The 24500-nt window shown below is 54.7% G+C and overlaps 2 protein-coding genes across 3 annotated transcripts in view; one reads left to right on the forward strand and one right to left on the reverse strand.

Moving 5' to 3' along the window:
• The window catches only part of ANK1 (ankyrin 1), a 287181-nt gene extending 266964 nt beyond the window's left edge, over nucleotides 1-20217 (forward strand). Inside the window, exons 39-43 of one of the 2 annotated variants that reach the window (XM_075556616.1) lie at nucleotides 266-818; nucleotides 6090-6387; nucleotides 12604-12687; nucleotides 14061-14126; nucleotides 19150-20217. In XM_075556616.1, the coding sequence (XP_075412731.1) occupies nucleotides 266-818; nucleotides 6090-6387; nucleotides 12604-12687; nucleotides 14061-14126; nucleotides 19150-19176 (1028 nt within the window). In that variant the 3' untranslated portion in view covers nucleotides 19177-20217. Of the gene's footprint in view, nucleotides 1-265; nucleotides 819-6089; nucleotides 6388-11555; nucleotides 11971-12603; nucleotides 12688-14060; nucleotides 14127-14404; nucleotides 14504-19149 lie in introns of those variants that run through there. The other variant, XM_075556617.1, reaches the window with a different exon arrangement.
• On the reverse strand, nucleotides 16510-21608 carry LOC142455077 (uncharacterized). Its single transcript, XM_075556618.1, has 2 exons — nucleotides 20667-21608; nucleotides 16510-19587 (listed from the first exon to the last, which is right to left on the reverse strand). The coding sequence occupies exons 1-2, from the start codon at nucleotides 21583-21585 to the stop codon at nucleotides 19370-19372; spliced, it is 1137 nt and encodes a 378-aa protein (XP_075412733.1). The 5' UTR covers nucleotides 21586-21608; the 3' UTR covers nucleotides 16510-19369.
• Nucleotides 21609-24500: the final 2892 nt, after the last annotated feature.

Raw genomic sequence — 24500 nt, forward strand, 5'->3', positions numbered from 1 at the left:
GCAAAACAGCCCTCCTCGCACCCACTCGCTGGCTGCATCCCTTGCCCCAACTCAGAGCCTTGTTTCTCTTGCCTCCGCACCCCAGGCAGCAGCCACAAGGCCTGAGGGTTGGAATCTGAGCTTGGAAAGCCACCCACCCACCCACACCCAGAATGTGCATGCAGACCGACGGCTGTGCCTGCGTGTGCGCGTGTGTGAACTTGCACGTAAGTGTGTGTGACCAAAATCGCTTCTGGAGCATGTTGCCCTCTGTCTGCCCATCCAGGTTACTCCTCGCTGCAGGACGAGCTGCTGTCCCCCGCCTCCCTGCACTACCTGCTTCCCTCTCCGCTGCGTGCAGACTGGAGCGAAGTGGCTGTCATAGATGCCATGCCCCTGGCGGCCTCGGAGCATGACGCCTTGCTGGAGATGTCTGACATGCAGGTGTGGTCCGCGGGCCTCACTCCCTCCCTGGTCACTGCTGAGGACTCCTCTCTGGAGTGCAGCAAGGCCGAGGACTCTGACGCCACGGGCCACGAGTGGAAGTTGGAGGGGGCGCTCTCGGAGGAACCCCAGGGCCCCGAGCTGGGCTCTCTGGACCTTGTGGAGGACGACACGGTGGATTCCGATGCCACAAATGGCCTTATCGATTTGCTTGACCAGGAGGAAGGTCAGAGGTCAGAAGAGAAGCGGCCAGGCTCTCAGAGACCGGGTGACCCGACAGGTGCAGGGCAGGACTCAGAGAATGAAGTGTCTCTTGTTTCAGGCCAGCAGAGGGTGCAAGCCCGAATCACAGAATTCCCCACCGTGAGTCGGGTGATGGAGAAGAACCAGGACAGGTAAGGGCCTTGGGGTGGCCGCAGCGGGCTTCTGGGTAAGAGCGTGTCTGTCGGCAGTGAGTACAGATGGCATTCTTCCGGGCTGCTGCCTGCCACTTCTAACCAGGAGTCTTAAGTATCCTTGGACAGACTGAGTCAGTATGGTTCCATGCTTGGCTGCTCACTGGAAGGGCTGTGGTTGGAACCCCGCAGCCGCTCCCTGGGAGAAAGATGAGGCGGCGGTCTGTTTCTGTAAAGACTGGCATCTTTGGAAGCCTGTGGCACAGCTCTCCTGTGTGTGCCCGGGCCCTCTGAGGCCGGTGAACTCAGCAGTGCACTGCGTGGTACCAGCTTGCCTCTGAAGCCGCTCAGCCCTCACTTAGGCCTCTGTCTGCAAAAAGGGACACTGTGACTTGCCAGGCCAATCCCTTCCCCAGACACCCACCACCACCCCCTCCACCCACCCAGTGTGGCCAGCTGAGGCAGGAAAGAGACTTAAGCGTGCTGAGGGGAAGTAATGAAACTTGCTGAAGCCAGGTCCCCAACAAGTGGCTGGAGCTAGGTGCCGGGACACCGATTGCTATGGTGACTTTGTGGTTTAGGACCATGTGTCAAAGCCTAGAGGCACCAGGACCCAGAGAAGTCTGGCACATGTGCTTCCCCAACCTGTGTGGCAGAGCTGATGACGGGGCTTTTTCCATTACACCCCTGGTAAAGAGAGGCAGGGGCGGGGGAGTGATGGGGAGCTGGTAGCAAGAAGGACGTACCAGAAGCTGAATGTGTTGAAACTGATTGGGCTAGTGATGGTACGACTCTGCTTGATATGTCTAAACTATTGGATGTTGTGATCTCTGGCTTACATCCTAATAAAATAGTTATAAATAAACAAAAGAAAGAGCCTGTCTTGTGGGCTTGACTGGGATGGGGCAGGACTTTGAAAATAGCCATTCCTTCAGATAAATCTCTCACCGGGCTTCCGGGGATGAGATGTGGGTAGCAGGAAGTACCACTGGCCCGTCTGCAGAGGGCTTTATGCATCTCTGCAGACCTGAGAGTCCTCACACCATGGGCGGATCCCCTTGTTTGCTCTCTCTCTCTTTCTATATGTGATCACTCACCACACCCTCACCCCTGGGCAAGGGGTCCCTTGCAGTCTAGATAGGAGAGACGGCTTGTGGGCGGCTATCACCTTGGCCTTCGTGCAGTGAGGGGCAGATGCCTTTGCTTTGCTTCCTACATTGTATCTAATGTGAAGCAATTGCTCATCTGCTCCCAGAAGGCTGTGCCATCCCAGAAACTGCGGTCTGGCCAGGCTGTTTGAAAAATACCCTCATGTCCTCTTCCTGCCCATGTTGTTCCTCAGGCCCATTTTGAGGCTCGTACTCGCCAAGCCAGGCCCCAGGAGCCATGCAATGATCCCAGATCCCATAGCCAGAGAGGAAAGAAAGCTGTGTAGGGGAGGAGCCAGCAATGAGTTGATTTCGTTTCCTAAATGCCCGACTCTGATTTGCGGGGAGAAATGGAAAGGCTGAGCCTCTGAGGATTCCATGACTTAGTGGTATTTCTCTGAAAGGGGCCATGTTCCAACAGCCTGTGATGGCCAGTCACTCAAAAAGCACTTCTTAAGCACGTGCCATTGCTGGCCACTGGACCCTGATCAAATAGTGGGTCACTAGAAGGGGAATGGGAAGACCTGGGCTTTGGACCTTCTGTCACTCATTGGCTCTGTGATCTTGGCCAGCCTTCCAAAGGGAAACGTGGATTTCACTACCTTGCTCCACTGACGATGCTTTTTGAGTGACTGCTAGGTATTGAAGGATTTCTGGTGGCACACTGTTCAAAGCCCTCACCTTCCAATCCAAGGGTCAGTGGTTCGACCCACTGGAGCTCCTCTGAGGGAGAAAAGCATGGCCGTCTGCTTCCGTAAAGATCTCCAGCCTCGGAAAGACGCAGGGACAACACTACCCTGTCCTACACGGTCACTGCAAGTCAGAATTGACTCAGATCCATGGCTGTGCATGTGGTTGGGTCTACTATGCGCTGGGGCTATGATACTGAACATAACAGACACAAGGGGATCGTTGAAATCATAGATAAAGCGGCCTCACTGAGAGGGTGACATTTGAATAAAGATTTCAAGGAGTTAAGGAGTTATACTTTGAATTTGAAGCCCCAGGTAGTTGAGAAATATGATGTGGAGAGTGAGAGAAGAGAGAGGAGTCAGAGAGAACACAGGCATCCTGACCCTGAGCAACTGAAAGGATGGCAGTGCGGAAGACGTTGTGTCAGGTTTGGGGAGTAGATCATCAATATGGACTTGATGTGTATGCTGAGCTGCCGATGCCTATTAGAAAGCCAATGAAGAGGTGTCTAGGGGACAGTGGGGCACGCACATCTGCAGTTCAAGAAGGAGATCTAGCTAGAGCTACACATTTTGACATGATGAGCATATTGTGGTGGTGGTTGTTAGCTGCCATTAAGTTGGCTCTGACCCATAACAACTGTGTGTACCGCACAGGAAACACTGCCTGGCCCTGTGCCATCCTCACAGTGGTTACATCTGAGTCCAGTGTTGCAGTCACCGTGTTGATCCATCGTGCTGACGTCTTAGTTTTTTTCACCATCCCTCTATTTTACCAAGCACGATGTCCTTCCAAGACTGGCTGTGTCCTCAATGAGCTCATCTAGGAAGTGGGTGTGATAAGGGAGATGCCCGAGCACTGTGCCCATTCCAATATTTAGAAGTCAGGAAAAGTAAGAGGAGCTGACAAAGGACTTGGAGAAAGGATGGCCAGAGAGGGAGGAGGGAACCAGGCAAGTGGGATGTCCTGGAAGCCACTGGAGGACATGTTTTGAGGATGAGGGAGGGAACAGCTGTGTCTAATGAGGACTGAGCTATTTGGCAGCTCTCCGATTCAGCAGCAGAAGAGGCAACCCAATAGGAACCGAGTCAAAGAAATGGGAGCATTCAAGAGAAAGTGTGTTAGTCCAATATCCAGCACTCTTTATATCAAAGAGTAATTGTACATTAAGAAAACATCCCAGCCCAGTCCAGATCAAGTCCATAATTCCGATATTAGCCCATATGAACATTACCAGTCTACAAATTCCTCTTCAGACTCATGCAACACATGCAATGATGCCAAATGCAGGATGATTCCAGGCCAGTAGGTGGAAAGTCTTATGGATCCGGAGGTGGTGGGAGCATCTAAGTGCTGGCATGGGTTTCCACATGGCTCATCCACCTCCTGGGCTCTTATCTTCATCAGTGTAGCTCCATGAGTCTTGTCAGCAGGAAGACGAAGCAGAGAGTGTGAGTCTGGTTCCAATGAGCTATTTATCTTCTGAGCGCCTCCAAATGAGGTCATCAAGCTGCAACCTGACTGACAGGCTAAACCCCACCCTTTCACTCTTAACAGTCTCAAGTTGATACCAGATATGTAACTACTACAGAAAGTGACAGTAAAGAGCAAAGATAGACCACTTGTAAGGACATTTTTCTGGAGAAAAATGGTGATGGAGGGGAAGTAAGTTCAAGAGAGTTGTGTGTGTGTCTGCGTGCGTGTGCATGTGTGTGTAAAAATAACAGCTGTTATTTGCTGTGAGTCAGACCCACCCCAACGGCAGAGGCCCAATACTTGAGCTTGAGCATGCTCCTGTGAAGGAGGAAATATTGTTAATGCAGGAGAGAGAGGGAGGAAGCCCACATTTATTCCACAGAATGTTCACCCCCACAAAAGGGCTGGCGCGCAGGACTCAGAGGTGGTGGTGGGAGTACAGAGTCGCTGTCTCCCGGTTGCTTGAGTTTTCTCTCAGAATAGAAAAGCAGAGTCCCTGGAGGGGACGCAAGGCAAGGGGGAAATATGCAGTCCCTGCCTAGGGGAAGGCGTGGGCCTGGGAAGAACGAACGCCTGCCCACCGGACAGTGCTGGAGTCCCCACTGGAGGCTGTTGGGTGCCTGTGGGGTTGATTTTGACTCACAGAAGACCCTCTTGTCCTGTGCTTGCCCCCGCGGGGGTCGGGGGTCCATCTGTCAGCCTTCAGTGGGCAGCTGTGTGCCTAACCACTGCAGCACCAGGACTCCTGACGCTTGACATCGGCTCATGAGTTTCCAGCCTTACCAGTCCAGGTGGTGTGTGTTTCTCTTCAATCCAGGGCAGCACCGAGAGGGTGGGGAGTGTGGTGTACTCAGGATAGAGCAGCAGTTGGTCAAGTAACTACTAAGAGAGCCTAGGGAAAGCAGTGAGATGGCTGGCTCGCCGTGGAATTTAGCCTCTATAAGGAGGAGAGACGGGGAGCATCCTTGCCATCCTGGAGGACACCCAGGTTCAATTTCTGGTCCACGCACCTCCTGTGCAGCCCATTGCTGTGATGCTGGACAGCATTCCGCGGAGCATCCAGACTGTGATAAACTAGCAAGAACTGCACGGTGATCCGTTTCAGCAAACCAGCCATAAATCTCATGGATCACAACAGTTGATCCCCAGCTCATCCTGGGCTTGGCCCAAGACCGGCCAAGTTGTATTAGCTTGTGAATGGGTTGGCCATGAGTTGGAGGCCAACTTGGCAGCAGCTCACGAGAGAGGATGTAAGGATGCTACAGAGGTTCGGGTGGGGTGGTCAGACAGTTGCTAGATTCAGACGGCCAGGAACTAAAAATAGAGGAGGAGCTAGTTAAGAGAGTAAGAGTGAAACTGAGATTATGGGAAAGTGGCAGCTGTTTGGTCAAAGACGGTGAGACGGAGACCATGGCTGTCAGAGGAAGATGCCGGGCAGGGGAGAGGTCAAGAGCATTGAAGGAGAAGAGGTCAAGGAACTGGAAAGCAAGGTGCTGGATATTGAAGACGCTGACTCTACCTGCATGAGTGGTCTGGCCGAAGCCAGGGTTTGAGCCTTCCACGGGTCAGTAGGCTTCACCTGGCGACAGCAGGGGCGCTGGGTGGCCCAGTCTGATGATGTGAGCTGGTGAGTCTGGAGGCACCAGTAGCAGGGCCATCGATATAAGTTAAAAGCCTTAGGAATCCAGAATGGGGAGCTGTTCACCCAAAGGAAGGGGGACCAGTGGCTGTGGTCTCCATGGCTATTTTCCACCAGGGCAGGGGGATGGACCTTGGGACCAAGGCAGCATTCTCTCACAATCTCCCACCCCCTCGCCCACCTTTCGTGGCAGTACAGGTGTGTGGATGAACCAGGGCACCGGATGGGAGAGGGCATCTGGGAGAAGAGACTTCCGAGTGACTGGGTGTCCTTTCTCTTTTCCTGGCCACCTCTGTTACCTCTCCTTGTCCACAGACTGCAAGACTGGGATGGAGAAGGCTCCATTGTCTCGTACCTACAAGATGCTGGACCAAGTTCTTGGCAAGAGGAGGTCACGCAAGGCCCACACTCCTTCCAGAGAACAGTCACCTCCGTCAAAGGGCTGGAGCCTGGTGGGTCTCAGGAGTACGAAGAGGTCCTGGTGTCTGTGACTGAGTACATGCGGGTAGAGCAGCCTGAGGCAGAGAGCTCCCTGGCTGACAGAGATCAGAGAGGACAAGGCCACAGAGACTGCCTGCAGGAGGCTGAGAGCACCTGGATGGTCGAGGTGAGAGCCTGCAGGAAGCCCCCCCTGGGTCCATGCAGAAGGGGGGCCTGATGTCCTAGTGCAGCCTCCCAATCCAGGCCTCCAGTCAAGCGCCTTTCTTTCTTTCTCTAAAAATACGCAGTGTGAATTTCACTTGCTCTGGAAATTCAGAACGCAAGGTTGCAGTCCGCCTCTCCACCTCCCGGAGCCCTACTTATGGGAGGAGGCTGCAGGCTGTGTGGGTGTTCGTCCTCCCCCCAGCCTGGCAGCGAAGGGGCCCCTTACCAACGCTGCTTCAGAAGGGGGGCTGCGAGTCTCACCATCACTGTTTCAGAGGCGGACTTTGCCTCTGTCCTGTGTCCCTCCTGTTTTGAGAGAACAGACTCAGAGCCAAGAGAACTGGGTGCAGGGTTAGCCCAGCCCTCCTTAGCTGGGTGCCTTGGCACCTCAGGTACCCACTGACAAGATGAAGGGTGGCTGGGCTGTCGGCAAGATTTCTCTGGCTCTGGAATTCTGGGCATCCTCTAGGTCCATGGACGTTGGATGGACAGGCTGTTTCCTTGTTTCCTTCCCATTCCTGGCTCTCTCTCCCCTCAGGTCTCCCTCCCACCCTTCCCTCCCTTTTCTTCCCCAACCTCCCTCTTACTTCACCTCATTTTTATCTATTTGATTCGCTGTCTTCTGCCCTCCCTGCCCACACTCAGCCCCGTGGCCCTCACCTCTCCCTGCAGTCGTCCGTTTCCATGTGCTTGTCACAGAGGCATGTGTGGTCCTATGGCGTCCCATTCAGTCCTACGGAGGAAGGAGATGTGTGCCATCACCACCACCACAGTCCATTTCAGAGCGCTTCCTTCTCTTTGTCATTAGCTCCCTCCCCTGCCTTGCCCCTAGGTGATTATCAGCCCAGTTGCTGTCTGTCCAGCTCTGTCTGTCCTGGATTTCACATACAGAAAAGCTGACCACGCACAAACAGGAAGCAAGCAAGAGTAAACCCTAAAAACAATGACTAGTCAAAACAGAAAAACCGCAACCCAAAAAGAAAAGCAGAAAATATTAAAAACAGAGACAACTCTAAAAGGGGTCAGAAAGGTGATCACACGATATGCCGTTGACATCGTCACCTAACGACTCCTGCCCCATCATAGTTTACAATGCTCCGAAAGGACAGCAAGACTATTCACAGCCCTGGACGGGGTCAGAGGGGATTCACCTGAGACTTAACCCAGGTGGGGACCCTGCACATGCATTTTGAGCTTCCACTGGCATCTGTGACCTTCTGCAAACTGGGTGCTCACTGTTTAAGCGCTGATACCATCCCTTCCTTGGGATTGGGATTTTAATATTGTTGTTTTTGATCTCTATAATGCGAGATTGCAAAGACATTTAGGGACAGAATAGCGTATCAACTTCCCCTGAGCCCCCGAGTTCCATCAGTAAGCCACCTCAGCTCCCCCTCCCCCAAAATACTCTCTTGAAGCAAATCCTAGACATCTTACTAACGTGTATACCTGTGGCATTAGCTGTTTGATTCATGGGTAGCTGAACTGGTATGTTGTGTGTCTCACTCTGTTCCTGACTCTGCTCCACACTGAGATCTGTCCAGGCTGCCCTGTGTCCATCTGGTCCAGCACGTCTAACTGTGCTCCTCGCCTCTCCTCTCTTTCCTTCTGTCCCCCTCTCCTGCACAAACCGTCGTTCTAAACAAGCACCTCGGAGGAGGCCACTTAGCCCCGCGTTTGCTCTAAAATGGCCCTGGGCTGCTGGCTGTGAAGGACTGCCAGGAACTCAATACGGCTTAATTTAGACTGCCTCCCTGCCAAGTATGTGCACTCGGCTAGGATGGGCAGCGTGTCCATTTTTACCCACCCCCGGCATTCTTTCGGGTCAGAGGAGAACAAGGCAGCAGAGGCGGAAAGCAGGGCAGTCTGAGGACTTGGTGGAAGGAATGCTTCCAGAGCATCTAGCCCGAATCCCTCGTTTATATATTCGGAGCCAGATCCAGAAAGGCCAGGAGCTTACCTCTGTCAAGGCCAGGAGGGCTCAGATCCCAGGGCAGCAGTCTTGCTGCTGGAGTGTGTGTGCAGGGCACCCCACCGGAAAATGGAGGGTGCCTTCCTGGTCTGCGACCAAGATGGATGGCAGAGACCCTGCTGTTCTCAGCAACCATTGGACGGGCTGTGCCAGTGGGTGAAGGTGAGGCATATCCAAAGGGATGACTTGCAAGGCACCCATAAAACAGTGCACCCTCTCCTCATTTACTGTAACTCCCTCGCTTCCAGACATTTCACGTTTGTGAGCAAAGTAAATAAGATACCCGCCCTCCGATGAGTCGCACGTGGACAACGTCCGAGGTGAGCGGTAACAGATGCTGAGGTGAGAAGCGAGGTGCACACTGGCTGTGAGGATTCACGTTATGTGGCTGGACCACGATTCTCCGTGACTTGGCAGTTATTTAATGGCATGATTTGGCAGTTAGTTTTCTCAGAGTGCAGTGGATTCAACCTGAAGGCCGGTGGTTTGAATCGACCAGCCACTCTATGGCAGAAAGACGAGGCAGCCTGCTTCCTTAAAAATCTACCACCTCAGAAACCCCACGGAACAATTGCACATTGTCATTGCGGTTGCCCTGGGTGGGTTTGGGGCTGGTTGCTTTAGTCACCCTCTGTTTTGTAATCTCGTGGGCCAGCCTCCGTTGTCACCCGACACAGATTTTTTGCATAACAACCTGGAAATACGAGGCTGCATTTCCATTGAATCATTGAGGACAGTGGGGTTGGGACACAGACAGGGAGGGGCCATGTGGTCTGTGGCTAAGGAGTTAAATCAAAAACCATCATAAGCTAAAAACAGAAATGGATTTGACATGTGTTTAATACACAGCTTGCAAACCAGGCAATATTTCTGAGAGTCACAGTGAACTTCCAGAAGTTCCCTTAGTACACCACGGCCTTGGGAAGGGCTCGGGAACAGTGTTTGCGTAACACACAGTTCACCCTCACACACCGCTTTCCGTCTGAACCTGGAGGTTCTGCACCTGCAAATGCTGGAGGCTCTGCACATAAATCATTCTTCCTAAGAACCCAATGGGAAGGCGAAGAGGCGCCCTGGCAGCCCATGGCTAAGTGCCCGGCTGCTAGCCCAGAGGTCGGCAGTTCGAGTCCACCAGCCACTCCATTGGAGAAAGATGTGGCAGCCTTGGGAACGCTGGGGGACAGTTCTACTCTGTCTAAGGAGTGGGAACCACGCCAGTGGGTGAGATCAAGTAAAACAGGTCCCACCAATCTGACTACCAGGCTACTGTTTGACTAAAAGGTGGCTTTAGGAAACCGTCCTGCTCAAGGCTCACTGAGCTTCAAAAGATCACCCCAGAACAATGACCTGGACGGGTCACCCCAACTCTATGTATCCTAGAACCCTAGCTATTAGGAGAATGGAAGCCTTGTTTCCCAGAAGGCAGGCAAAGATTGGCTCCAGCCCTGCCGAGGCCTCTGAGGGTCAGGGAGAAGTGTCTGCCACGTGGAGGCCCCGAGGGCCTGTGAGCAGCTCTTCTGCTGGGTGCTTTCTTGCTGACATGAGCCAGTGCATGTGAGTGGTAAGAATTGGGGTTCGTACCCCTTATCGGTAAGTCATGGAAGCAACTTGCTCAACCTCACCCCATTTTTTTAATGTACAGTAAGAAAAGGATAGACCCCGCTGCCCCACAGGGCGATGTTCAGGTTGCAGTGACTTCGCCTTACCTTGAGACAAGCCCCCGGGCAGTGCCTGCAGGGGGGTATGTACCACACTCGCTGTCAGCATTCAGGATGAAGCAGACAGTTGCCACGGAGTCAGCACCGGCTCAAGGCCACCCCATCTGAACTGCTTCTAAGGTTTTCTTGGCTGTGGCCTTGTGGTAGCAGATCGCCTGCCCTGGGGAAGTAGCCAAGTACTTAACCATGTGCGCCACCCAGAGACTCCATCAATCACAGGCGCAAAAGCCCCAACTCAGACTCCCCGACATCGAGTCGTTTCTGATGCACAGTGACCTCACAGAGCAGGCTGGAACTGGCCCTGTAGATTTCCAAAAAGACTAAAAATCTTTATAAGAGTAGAGAGCCTCCCCTTTCTCCCACAGGGTGGCTGGCGGTTTTGAACTACTGCCCTTGTGGTTAGCAGCCCAGTGTGTAGCCCACTGTGCTACCAGAGCACCTTTATTCATAGCCACTGTACTCCTGAACCATGCGATCCTCACAGCAATCTTGAAAAGTGGTGGGGAGAGCACCCCAGTCCCTTAGAGATGAGGACGCAGAGAAGCAGAGGCTCAGAGGAGTTGCCCAGCTTTGCTAAGACGCCGCAGTCGGTGAGCGGCAGCTCCATGTGCTGAGTCTCAGACCCTCTGTGCTCTTCCACTGTGCCGGGATGCTCATCAGAGAGGGACCTGCCAGCCCCAGCTGCTGCTGCATTTATGAATCAGCTCTGTGAAAGCAAGCTAATATGCGTGCTTCCTGCTCGGGGGTGGCATTAGCCTAGCACAGGAAGAGGCTTTGAGGACAGGCCTTAAATGGACACACGAGGTACATGCCCGATGTCAGGGTTTCCGTGCCCACGAAAGGAAGAGACTGAGGACCTGCAGGCTGATGGGAAGTTTCACCTCCAGGACTCACCAGTCGACTTCCAGGTGGCCAGCACCCGAGCTGGCTCCTCCACGCTCATTGGACCTGGACTGGGTCTGAGGAAATCGCTCCCTCATGGGGCTGATTCTGAATTCAAGCCTCCACCCTCCAGGACACCAGCTGCCCCCGCCCCTAGGAACAGGGTTGAGTAGCACTCTGCCCACAGGGTTAACAGTCCCACAGGAACATCCTCGGGACTTTTTTCCTCTCCTATCTCTGAGTGAGGACATTCTCTGGAGAGGAATTCACTTCCTCCTGGAAGCACTGCCCTCTGGTTCCCCATAAAGGCAGTCAAGCAGGCAGGCAAGAGGAGCAGACCCCCTGGGAGCAGTCACTGGGTGGGGCAGGGACACCAAGGGATGTCCCGCCCATGCTGACTGGCATGCGATCTCTGTGCAGAGAGCAGACGCACCTGCTGGCTTCCGTCTCGCCCCCTTGGACAGCTCCAGCAGCTGGGTTTGGGAGCTAAAATTACAGAAGCCTGACATCACCCGGGCGTGCACGCAGGCAGAGCCAGGCTGCTGGGCAGGAAGGGCACTCAGATCTAGCTGTGGGGCCACTGGCTCTCCTGTCCTGGAAGGAAGAGCGAGAGACGGCTACGGAGAGAGGGGCAGAGACAGAGCGACCTGACTCATGGACAGGGCCTCTGGGGAGAGCGGGAGTCCCAGAGGAGCATGAGAGGGTGCCCCTCAGCGGCAGTGCGGCCCCGGAGGGCCAGGCTGGTGAGGAGGAGGTGAGGATGTGGACGTTTATTACCCAGCTCCTGGTCACGCTGGTGCTCCTGGGCTTTTTCCTGGTCAGCTGTCAGAACGTGATGCACATTGTCAAGGGCTCCCTGTGCTTTGTGCTGAAGCACATTCACCAGGAGCTGGACAAGGAGCTGGGGGAGAGCGAGGGCCTGAGTGACGACGAGGAGACCATCTCCACCAGGGTGGTCCGCCGTCGGGTCTTCTTGAAGGTAAATGCCAGGCAGACAGGACTGGGTTGGTGGCGGGAGTGCTGTGCTGGGTGAAGGGAGAGCGGGGAAGGAGATGGCCGTCTGGAGAGAGGCCTTGCAGGATCCGGCTCTGCAGAGAGCCGAGGACCTGCCCGGAGCTGTGCGCAGCACCCAGTTGACCCCTGGCAGCCTGCAAGGGGGTGGGGGTGCTCTGGGCTTTAGCAGGCCTGTTCTGCACCTGCAGTGTGAGGATCGCAGGCCAGTCCCATGCAAGGCAACTGTGCCTACACAAGGGCTTTCTAATCTGTAAAGAGACATCATTGTGGCTCCCCCACTCCCTGCCCCCTTCTTCCTGCAGGGGGTCTCCATAAATCCCATGCCGTCGTCCCTGTTTTGCCCACTGCTCAGACTGTTGGGAGGATGGAGAGCACAAAGCCTTTTCAAGATCCAGGCTCCGTGCTGTCGCCAGGCTCCACCCGGGCACCTTTGGCCCTCTGTGAGCCCGTGGGGTGGCTGCAGCCACTTGCTCAGTAGGAGTTTCCCGTCGTGGGGATTTGATGGACCCAGGCCACTGCTGCTATTTGACTTCCTGTCTCTCGTGTTCCCAAACTGCCTCTTGTCAACCGTAGGTTTTCCACCTGTCTCTAATTCCAGGGCAATGAGCTTCAGAATATTCCAGGGGAGCAGGTGACGGAGGAACAATTCACGGATGAACAGGGCAACATTGTCACCAAGAAGGTGGGTGCAGAGGGTCTCCAGGAGCTGGGGGAGGCAGGCAGGCTAGCAGCACTCGCAGCCCCTCACCCTGGCCCCCACAGAGGAGCAGAAGCAGGCTGTTGCCGTCCCCTTTGCTGCTGTGCAGGAGACATGGCTCGGGTGCTGGGAGGCTGGGAGGCTGGTGTCCTGCCGTCCAGACAAGGCCTTCCTGATTTTGCCTGATCTCACTGGATTAATTCCTGCTAGTCTGTTCCTGGGGGAACTGCCTCCAGGGAACAGCACCGGAATACCCAGCAAACAGGGCTTCCTGTGAGCTGTGTGATCCTCCCGGGGCTACCACTGAAACCCCAACATGCCCACTCATCTGGGCCCTGTAGGACAGGGTAGAACTGCCCCTGCATTTCTGAGACCGCCTCTCTTTACGGCAGTAGAAAGCCTCCTCTTTCCCCCACCTAGCAGCTGGTGGGTTTGAACTGCTAACTTTGCAGTTAGCAGCCCGATGTGTGACCAGGGCTGGTGGTGTCCTCCCATGGACCTCATAAAATAAACGCATGTGCAAACTCACAGAATGTGTTGCAGATACTCATTCGGTAGCCATGGTTTGGCCCCTAGAGTGCCAGGCACCATTGCCAGATCTGAGCGGAAGGGAGACGAAGGGGCAAAGTGTGGCCAGCCCCCCCGTTTGTCCAGCTTGCCTCCAGCAAGCTTCCTGCACACGGAGACCAGGCTTTGTGTATGTAGGAGCCCATAGGTGGGCGCCAGGCCAGCATAGCTTGAGTATTGGGACGGATGGCTGAGGCATTGAATGGATTCTGGAGCATTACTTACTGTCAAGGACAAAGACGTGCTCTCGGCCTTCAAGAGCTGGCAGTCCCACAGGGAAGGCACACAGCATAAGCTTTCATTCACACCACAGGGCAGAATGAACTAAGTTCTTCCACCTTCTCAACCTTCCTAAGACCGTGACCCTTTAATACAGTGCCTCATGTTGTGGTGTACCCCCCCAACCATAAAATTATTTTCTTTGCTACTTCATACCTGTAATTTTGTTACTGTTATGATTCGGGTGACCCCTGTGAAAGGGTCGTTTGACCCCAAGGGGGTCACGACCCACAGGTGGAGAACCGCTGGCCTAGAGGTAGAGGTTGCATATGTCCAAACCTTGACTCTTAAGCCTGGGAAGACCCCTCTGGCCTCTCTGAGTCTGTCCACTGGGAGTATTTTCATAGTGATGGGGGAGGGGACCTGAGGGACCATCCTTATTAGCCCATCAAGGAAGGACCCCCTGGGACGAAGGCAGCCTCACCTGTAAATCTCATTTCCAGGGACTTGCTCTCCCTGAGCTCGGTCTGGTTGGCTTGACCCGCCCTTGCCCCCTCTTCTCTCTCTTTCAGATTGTTCGCAAAGTCGTGCGGCAGATAGACTCGTCTGGTGCTGATGACCCCCAGGTGCACGAGGAGGTGATTGTCCATGGGCCCCCAGAGGATGCTAGTGAGCTGGAAGTTGACATTGATTTCTTAATGAAACAGGCCAAGGTACTGTGGCGGCCCCGCCTCCTGAGGGCCGGCTGGCCCCTCTGCTCCAGCTCAGCCTGGGTTCCTCCTGTGCTGTCCGCGGGCTCTCTCCCCGCACCTCCTTCTAGAGCCCCCCACTTTGCCACCACCTCCAGAGAATGCCGTTTCCCTGCGTTCTGCCTGTGTGATCTATCCCGCTTTCTGTCTCTGCCTGCCTTCTCCAGGTGGACCTGAGAGGGAGTAGCCTGCAGCCAGACCTCATAGAGGGCAGGAAGGGGGCTCAGATAGTGAAGAGAGCCAGTCTGAAAAGGGGGAAGCAGTGATCTCCAGGTCCCTCTCCTGGGAGTAGCCTCTTTGGAGGTAACACAGACTCTGCCTGCCACTGCATGTCTGCTGCTCGGGTGGAGAGGCTGCTGCTGGGACCAAGAGCTGCATGATGTCCCCTCCTTCTTTCCCTCCCTCCCCCCATCACCCCCCTTCTGCCTGCCTGATGGGACAAGAAACCCATACAGCTGGGGCGGGGACTAACAGCCTGGATTCCAGTTCTCCGGTCTCCTAAGCACATCCTGAGTCTCCGTTTCCTCACCTAAGCAAGTCGGCAATGCTGACTTGACCCACCTCTCAGCAAGGGCTGGAGAAACAGGCAGACTTACAGAAAGTGCTGTGTTGAAGGGGGAAAGCATGCCGTAGCTTGAAGTAGTGATATGATCCCAGAAACCACGCAGAGGGGAGAGGACAGGGCTCTGGGCTGGGTGGCCAATGCTGGTGAGACACTTCCACCTGGCAGTCAGTTCCCAGGTTGGTGTCTCTCCAACCTGGAGTCTGCCGCGACTTAGAAGCTCCACGGTGGGGCTCCCTGGGACATAGTCCCCCTTTGCTTTCTAGAAAGGGGTGAAACTGGACAGGCCCGCGGGGTCTAAGCCATTCTCCATGCCCTCCAAGGGGGTCGGGGCCAGACGGCAGTCAGCAGGCATGGGGTGTGTGTATGTGTGTGAGCATGGGGTCCTGTGGGAGGAGCAACGTGTGCAGTGCTTTGCTGTGAGGGGCACGTGCAGATGCAGCAGCACCTGCAGACGGTCCTCTGCGTGTGCTGTGTGGTGCTGGGACTCCAGCGGCCGCTCTGGTCTCCGTCCTCCCTGAGGGATCCTGTACTGAGCTGCCCCGAGGTCCTTCTTTGAGCCCAGCTCGGGGCAGCTCAGTACAGGATGCATCGGGGTGGGAGTCGGCAGGAAGCCAGGAAGCACTGAGGCCCCACACAGCTGACTGTGACCCTCCAAGCCCCCAGGGTCGGACTGCACCAGACCAAGAGTAGGCCCGCTGCCTCCTGAGCCTTCCAAAGTGCTGACTCCAGGCTTCTTGTCAGAACTCAGTGTTTGGGCAGAAGGAGGCCTGGTGGATCCAGTTTTAGGCTAAAATTAGACCTGGCTTCTCAGCAGCTTAAGGAGGTCACCGAGTTAACCCGGGCGCTGCCAGGCTATTGGTTCAGACGGTGGTGGTGAGCCGCAGTCTGGCCCTGCAAAGAACGTAAAGGGGCAGGTCATTCGAGAAAGCAGGGGACACACAGTCGTCCTCTTTTCCCAAAGGCTCCATGGAGACAGCTCCCAAGCTCAGCTCAGTGTGGCTCAGGTTCTGCCTGCAGGCATTCTTAGACTGGAGGACAGGCTGCAGTTGTGAGGGGAACCCCGAATTAGCATTATGGTTTTTTTTTTTACTTTGCAATAGATGAGCTTTCAAGTGGTCAACCCCCACCCCCACAAAGAGGAACAGAGCCACACGAGGGTGGACTTCAGGGACACTGAGCCTGGCTCCAGGGGAGTCCAGGGACTCCTGTCCACAGGAAGGCAGCAGGGGCAGAGGGTGGCCGGATTGCAGTGAGGGTGCAGGCATGGAGTTGAGGCTCCGACACAGACCCTAAGGGTCAGGAGGAGGGGCGAGGGGTGGCATAAAACCCTCTCCCTCCCAGTAGGAGCAAAGTCTGGAGAGGACTTGATGTTGGACCAGAAACCTCCTCGGCAGCCACTCCCAAGCAGGGGTGTTTCAGGGAGTGCAAGCTAGGGGCTTTGTGGTCTTGTCTCAAGGTCTGGCTCCCTGTTTCCAAGGTTGTAAAAAAGTTACCAGGGAGCCCTGGTGGCATAGTAGACACAAATTGGACTGCTAACCTCAAAGTCCCCAGTTTGAAACCACCAAGCACTTCCAAGAGAGAAAGATGGGGCTTTCCACCACTGTAAGCAGTTGCCGTCTCAGAAACTCACTGGGCAGCTCTACCGGGACCTAGAGAATGTCCAATATCAGGGAGGAAGTTGCCTCAGACTCGTTTGTGTCCAGGAGTAGAACTGTGCTCCACAGGGGAATGTTCCAGAAACAGTACTGCCAGAGCTTCCTTCTGAGGAGCCTCTGGTTTAGGTCAGCAGCCGAGCGTACTGACCTGCGTTACCCTAGACACGCGTGTCACTGTGCCCGCGTCAGGCTCCTCAAAGGCAGGTGATACTCATTCCTTTGGAGTGTGTGTTACTCGGTCATTAAAAAGGCATTGAAGAGAGGCCTGGTGACAGTGGCAGGACTGCCACACAGGGGAAATACAAAGCATGCTGGTCCTCGGTCGATGGCAGATCTGCTTTGTTATGTGACCCGGGATGAGTCGATTGACCTCGCCAAGCCTCAGGTTCTTTATTCACACCGTAGCGATAATGCTGATGAGGTTCCCCTTGTCAGGGGACAGGGGGTCATTAGCTTATGTTTGGGAAGGGGCTTTCTCACTGTCGTCGGCAAACCCTCTGCATTGGAATCATCAGGGAGTTTTGTTAAACCGCTGATCCCCGGTCCAGCCTGTACAACTCTTTGGGGTTGGAGAAAGCCTCATCGTTCTCCGAAGGAGCGGCTGTTGGTTTCGAACTGCTGACCCTGTGGTTAACAGCTCACTTGGTAACCCAAGGGTAAGACCCAGCAATGGCCCTCCAGCAGTTTCCTTCAGGCAGCTCACAGCTCCTGGTAGCTCATGTGTCTCGGTCGCACGGGGCTCGCTAGGGTGTTGATTGTTTTCATTACCACGCTAATCTGATGAGATTAAAATGAAACAAAACAAAAACGCACTACCATCAAGTCAGTGCCGACTCCTCGCGACCCTATAGGACAGGGTAGAACCGCCCCTGTGGGTTCCTGAGAATGTCACTGTTTATGGGAATAGAACACCTCGCCTTTCTCCTGAGGAGTGGCTGGTGGCTTCAGACGGTTGACCTTGCAGTTAGCAGTCCAACTTGTATCCACGATGCCACCAGTGCTCCCGGACAGGTCCTATTCAAATTCTCCATTTCCAGCTGAGGAAACGGAGTCACAGAGAGCATAAATAATGTGACCAAAGCCCCACAGCCGAGCCCAGATCGGAAGGTAGGCACTCTGGCTCCAGAGCTCTCGCAATGAAAGGTAGTGACAGGAGGGAGTTCCAGAATGTAGAGGAAAACAAGGCCAGAAAGCTGGAGCTGTTTGGAAGACGTCTTGGGAGAGGGGAGTGGAATTGAAGGTGCTGAGAAGAGGCTAGGTGGTATGCTTGCCTGAGACGAAGCATGAGCAGAGGCGCATTGCAGTTCAGAAAGCTCAGCTGACAGGAAGGCCCAGGCACTTCAAGGGGCCCAGGGTCCTGCTTCTCTAGATGACAAGTCCTTAAGGGTACTAATTCATTCAAGTGACTGCAGTAGAACAGCCTGGTGTTTTAGGTTTATAGCATCTTCTAGAAAGAACTCAACACTACCCCTTCTCACCTGCAGCATGCCTACCCAGTCTCCTTTCTGGTGGACCCCAGAGAGCCCCCTATACGGAGACAGCCTTACCGCAGAATGATGTTCCTGCCTCTGTATGCATGAGTTCCCCCTGTACCCTATCCCCTCGCATGCCAAGGTCCCACAGACAGAATCCTGAATGGCTTAGACTTAAAATTCCCATGCTTTCACCCCCAGTTGGAGGATGAGGTACCAGGACATTGAAGGCTGAGTGTGGGTCCCAGGCTGCTGAGTTGAGCCTTCACTCTGCAGGCGGAGCTGCTGTTTTAGAGCCCAGCACATATGATATTTTAGAATGGATGGATCTCTTTTTCAAAGATCTCTTTGCCCAGTAGAGACTGTCCATCCGTGAGAAAGGGGAGAGAATCCAGTGTCACTTGACAGTAAAAGCTTGTGAGCCAGAACTGAAGAAGCACTGTCATCCCTGAGACAATGGGCCCCTAAGCCAGAGACCAGACCTGCTTTGTCTCGGTCCTCAGGGCTGACATGGAGCTGGCATCGGTACGCGTTACCTGAAATGAAGTCGAGGGCACCATTGACTAGCCTTGCTCCTTTCCACCCTGTATAGGGTGTCTGTGAGTCAGAATGGACACGATGGCTTGGGATCGGTTGGGTTTTCTGCTGAGGTCCAAGGATCAGCTCATGGCCATCTCTCTCCAGTGACAGCATAGGCCCTGAGGACGCAGAGCTCTCTGTAGCCCACATGAGAGCTCGTCCACTCAGCTGGGCAGCTGGCGCTGAGAAGCAGCCTCCGCAGTTGGGCCCGTGGGAAGCTGTGGATGAGGGGTCGGGAAAGGCAGAGTCAAAGAGAGCGCAACATCTTTCGTGTCAGTCCCTTGCGGGTTGGCTGAGCCGGCTGCCATCGGAGTCTGCGTCAACTTACAGCGACCCCATGTGTGTCAAAGTAGAAATGTGCCCCACAGTTCAGTGCTGATTTCTCCAAAGATCACCCGGCCTTTCTTCTGAGAAACCTCAGGGTGGTCTAAAATTCCCAACCTTTCTGGTTAGCAGCCAAGCACATCAACTAACCCCCTGGCGACTCCCCTACCTAGTGAGCTGGGCAGCTGCTTTTTCCTGAATCAGATCCTGCCTGAGCAACTGGACACGGAATTATGTATTGGGGGGGGGGGGTAGTTTTTTCCTCTGGGGCTTACCCCTTCAAATTCTGAATGACTCTCCTCTCTTTCTGTCCTCAGGGTCACACCTCGACACCCAACCCCTGAACTTCACACACTCTGCCATGCACACAGAAGGAGAGCTGGACCGGGGGGCGACAGACACGGTGCACACGTTCCTCTAGGCTCCTGGCATGATCTCTGTAAGAGACTTCCTGTAGTCTCCTATTCGCATGAACGACCGACTGTAGACGCATGACCTACAGTCCTCAATCCTGCCTCTAGTGACGATCAGTCGGAATCAGGATAAAAGCAGCAAGCAGGGGAGAGAGAGAGAGAGAGAGAAAAAAAACATGAGCGAAAAGAAAAAGAAACACGTGCAAGAGAGAATAAGATCGCAAGAGTGAACAAGGGCTCTTTGTGGCTGGGGATGGTATTTCTTTTTGAATCGTTTTAATTTTGACCTCGTACAGGGTAGTTTTCTTCCAACTCCATCTGTCAGAAATCCATGCTGGCTTCCTGTAAAGAAGGAAAGGGGAAAAAGAAATAAACCTAGGACACGAGACATGAAATGAGTTTAGCCCCGGAATCCCATGTCCCCATCTGCCAGCCTTTCTCATCCACCCCTCACCTCTCCATTCTACGTGTGACTGTCCCTTCCACTCCTTTCAGAACGCACTCCATGACATTCAGGACACACATACACATACACACACGTTCACCTCTCCAATTCAGTATACACACAGATTTTACTGTGATGTCTGAAGCTGTATAGACTCTGCTGTGGATAAACTGGAATTTTTTTATGTTGTCTCTCTCTCCCTCTTTCTCTCTCTCTCTGCCAGTTTCAGTATTACTCATCTTCCAATGGAAAATCATTACCTTTAGAGTGCATTCGGGGTTCCTTGTGTTAGGGACTTAAGAATCTAAGGCGAGGACCCCTAGGCTTAGCTGTAGGGCTCAACCGGAGCCAGCACCCCACCTGAAAGGGTCTTCTCTTTCAGTTGGGGGAGGGCCGGTGGCTGTCCCAGGATTGCACCAGCATGTTCAATAGAGAAGAGATTTTCTATATCTTCAAGCACTATCTCATAGTCTGTGTTCAAAGTGTAAACTGTACAGTAATCAGCCTTGTGTATATGAAAAACAATAAATACTATGCAAACCAATAGAAACACTTTAGCGGTATGTAATGTACAAAGCACTAACAGCTCAGCTCCTGAGGACTTCTCCAAGGCTGCAGGAGAAGGAGCTATACAGCCTGTCCTTTCAGTGAAAGAGGAAGGAAGGGGGCGTAGGGCTAGTGAACGGATCTGCCAGTGCGGACAAGTCGGCGACAATCCCGAGGTCTCCAGGAGCGAAGTTGGTGCTCTAACTCCAGGCGGCCGCGGGATGGCGTGGGGGTGCGGGCGGTGAGGGTCCACCCTGGGCTCTCAGCTGGACAGCCTCAGCATCCCCACCCAGACTGACCAAGCTCCTCTGGCCCCCACCTGGAGCGGCGGGGCGAGGGGACCACGCCTGACCGCAGGCCCGGGACAGGAGAGCGGCTGGAGGAGCAAGCAAGCTGACCGACCAAGAGGCCCCGGGCGGAAGGAACTCGCCTTGGTGCCACCGGGGAAGAGCCTTAACGTTCCACTGGCGCCCGCCTCCCAGGCCGAGGGTGGCCCGAATCAGCACAACGCGCCCGGCCCCCGCGGCGGGCGCCCCCTCGGGCCAGGAGAGGGACTGGCAGGTTCTTCCCGGAGAGCCACTGCGTACGCACGTCCCGTCGCCTTCCTCCCTCGCCGCTCGCCGGGGGTGTCCCCGGGAGACGCCGAAACCTTCCAAGTAGCACAGAGCTCCCTCCGTGTCCGAGGCCCCACAGCCCCGGTGCCGGTGCCTGCCCCAAAGATCTCCCCGTGGAACGGGTACCGCCGACCCGCCCGCTGAGGCGGCCCCGCCGTGCCCTCCCCGGGCCGAGTCCGGGCGCCACCAGGGGCCCAGGCGCCGCTGGTCTGCTCGGGCCGCCGGGATCCGGCCCCGACCAGTGCGTCCCCGCGCATTCGCGTCCGTTTTGCTTTCGCTTCTTAGCGAAGTGGGCGGGCCGAGAGACCAAGTTGGAACACGCGGCCGCCCTCCGCTCGCCCCGACGTCCGCGGAAACCAGCCTCCGGGCCCGGCCCCCGGGACTGCGCTCGCCCGGAGCCTGCTTTCCCAGCACAGCGGCCCGGCCGGGCTCGGCTGCAACGCGGCGCCAGCGGGGAGAGGCGCCTGCTGCTCCCCTAAGCACCTCGCCCTCCCGGTGCCGCTGGTTCTGGAGTCGATCCGGGCCACCCGGGCCGCAGCCAACAGGGCGGATCGGGCGGAGGGGAGTTGGGTGAAGGCCCAGGGAAACCAGGCGCAGGGTTCGCCCCTCTCGCCTCGGTTCTGCACCTCCTCCTCCCGGGTGGCCGCTGCAGCCGAACCCAGTAGCCCCTCTTAGAGCCCCGCGCGGGTCCCGCGGCTCCGGCTCCGCTTTGGCACCTTCTGCTCTGTCTGGCATGGCTGCTTGGCCCGCCGGCCCCAGGCCCTCGGCGGCATGGCTGCGCGCCCCAGTTGCTAGTAGGAGCCGTTAGGGGAGGAGTTTGGGGTCTCCACCTGATGCCTAGAGAATGCTGCAGTCTGCACATTAGATGCTTTTTAGAAGTTTTGAAATTACCTTGATTTTTTTAATTGTTATGAAAAGGAACCTTTTCTTGACTCTCTCCCACATGCTCTGTTCTCGGGAGAGAATGCCCCATCCCCACTCTGATGTATAGACCATTTATTCTCCCTACACCAGCTGAACAAATGTCAAAATTAATAAAGAAATGGACTCATGGCACAGGACTCCATCTCTCCTTCCTGACTCTTGTTTGGGTGGGTGGGTGGGTGGGAGGGGCCAGGTTTGAGGTGCTGGGGCAGGGGAATGGGAGTCAGATGGTGGAGTCAGCGCACAAGGAGGCCTACAGCCCAGAGAGGTTCCCATCCATACTGATTTCCTTCAGGCAGACCTGGTCGTCCTCCCAGTAAGACCCCCACTCTTACTTAGAGGTGCTGAGAAGGTTTCTGTCCCACCTCTAGGTGGGGGATAGGGGACCCCACAAGGAGCCCTGGCTGCTAACCGAAAGATTGATCTACGGTTTGAGCCCAACTAGCTGCTCTGTTGGAGAATGACCACACAACCTGGCGTGTAAGATGTGCAGGCTGGGACACCCTCAGGATTGTTCTGGAAGGTAGCTAGGAGCCAGGATCAGCTAGCAGGCAGTGGATTTTGGCGTTTTGTTCTGCATTGGCTAGCGGCATCACCTCAAACTCACTGCCCTGGAGTTGATTCAGATGTATAGCACCCACACACCACCAGTATAGGTGGTTAGGCTCACAGCTCAAAAACACTGAGCCCCCGGGGGACTCTGACTGCTCCCATAAAGTCTGGTTACTGAACTCCATGCCAATCACAAATTCAAGAAGTCACCCACTGTGGAGAGAAAAAGAAGTCCCTGGTGGTGTGAAGTGTGAAGCGCTGAAAGGTCAGCAGTTCCAGCCTCCCCTGAGGCCCTCAGAAGTCAGACAGCAGGGATCTGCTTCCGAGCGAACAAACTGCCACAGTCTCTTCTGACTCCAGGTGGCCTAGAGGACACAGTGAAACTGCCCCGTGAGTTTCCGTAGCTGTAAATCTTTGCGGGAGTTGGAAGCCCTGTCTTTTTCCTGCTTCCGAAAGGTAGTCTTGAAAACCCATTAGTTCTGCCAGCACACATGGGTATGGTTAACAGGAGTCAGAATTCTCACCCTAAAAAACCCCCAAACTAAACTCACTGTCATGGAGTCGAGGCTGACTCTTAGTGACCCTATAGTACAGGGTAGAAAAGTTCCCTGGGAGTTTCCGAGACTGCAACTGTTTACAGAAGTCCAAAGCCCGTCTTTGTCTCAGTCAAACTCACCAGCAGCCAACAATAACACCGAAAGAAGAGGATCCACTTCTGTTCATAGCTAGCCGTGACACTTTGTGGATAGCTAGTCACCAAAGCGGGCGTCCTTGGATCCCCCATCTGTCAAATGGTGGGATGGAGTCAACAGTTGCTTAAGCATTTTCGAGTTGGGTTACAATTCATATCATTTGGTACACCTCTCCTTCCCATCTTAAGAGGTGACCAAAGTCTCAGTCACCAGCTCCCACAAACCTCTGTAATCCCTACCCCTCTCCAAAAGCCGCCCCAGGTCCATGGGCCAACTGTGGTTAAGGGAGTTACATCGGTATCATCCAGAGGGTATGGGTTCTATGGCAGGGTCACAGGCAGCATGGCCTGGAGGGCTGGGGTGGGATTGAGGAATGGGAAGTCAACATCCCAAAGGGTTATCATGTGCAACCTGGTAGCCAAGCCAACTCAGACATCTAAGAATGATTTTTTGTTTTTGTTGTTGTTCTTTTTTAATCCAAGCTCCTAGGAAAACAATTCCCACAGCATTTTCCAGGTCTACCTTGTTAGGGTCCTTGAATTAACTGAAGTCATTTAGAACACACACACACACACACACACACAACCTGTCAACACAAGCACTTGACAGCAGCATTGAGAGCCAGGCTGTGTGAGAGGGGGACCCTCCCTGAGCTCCTGGTCCTCTCCCCTCCACCACCCACTGGACACCAGGGAGAAGCCCAGTGAGGAAGGGCAAGTTTTGTCTCCCACCTGCTTAGTCCTGCCAGTTAGTGAGGGAGCCGTGCCTGGCAGGGCCCACAGCCTGGTCAGGAAGGACTCGGGAGCTGCCGAGGAGGAAGAGAAACAAAAGCCCAACTATCTAGCAAAAAACGATTTTTCCTGTCACTTTGCAAATTCAGACCAGCGGCATGCTGGTTTCCATTCTAGCTACATGAGTACAGAGACGATTCCACTCCTCTATCCCTCAGTCCCCGTTTATAAAATAGAAGATCACCCCCTGGCAGCAGCTTGCATGTTATAAAAATCCATTAGAGAGAAAGAGGTATGGGTGTGTTGTGATTTGTCTCGTCTAAGCCATCCAGTATTGACTGAGCACCCACTAAATGCCCCACACTGGGAGCCTCTGCCACCCAGCATTACAGATTCAGACTCAGGTGCTTGCCTGGAAAAACCAGGCCAGTTGCTCCAATGGAAGTGCAAAATGATTCCTTTGAAGAGCGGGTGGGGGGGCGGGGTAGGAGGAGGAAGAAGAAGAGGAGGAGGAGGAGGAGGGGATGCCAGCTACTGTGACACAGGGTGTCCAGGAAGGCCTCCCAGAAGCTGAAGTAGAAACACAAGCACTAGCTCTGTCCCTTCGGTTCACCCTCTGTGGACAAAAAGGTGAGTACACCTCACTCCCTCAGAGCTTCCCCTCCCTCCCTCCCCACCCCCAACTGTCCCCTCCCCCAAGGCAGACCCCCACCCCCTAGCCCCAAGCTCTCAGGCAGGCCCCCAGAAAACA

The sequence above is a fragment of the Tenrec ecaudatus genome, chromosome 8 (genome assembly GCF_050624435.1).
Source record: "Tenrec ecaudatus isolate mTenEca1 chromosome 8, mTenEca1.hap1, whole genome shotgun sequence".
NCBI lineage: Eukaryota > Metazoa > Chordata > Mammalia > Afrosoricida > Tenrecidae > Tenrec > Tenrec ecaudatus.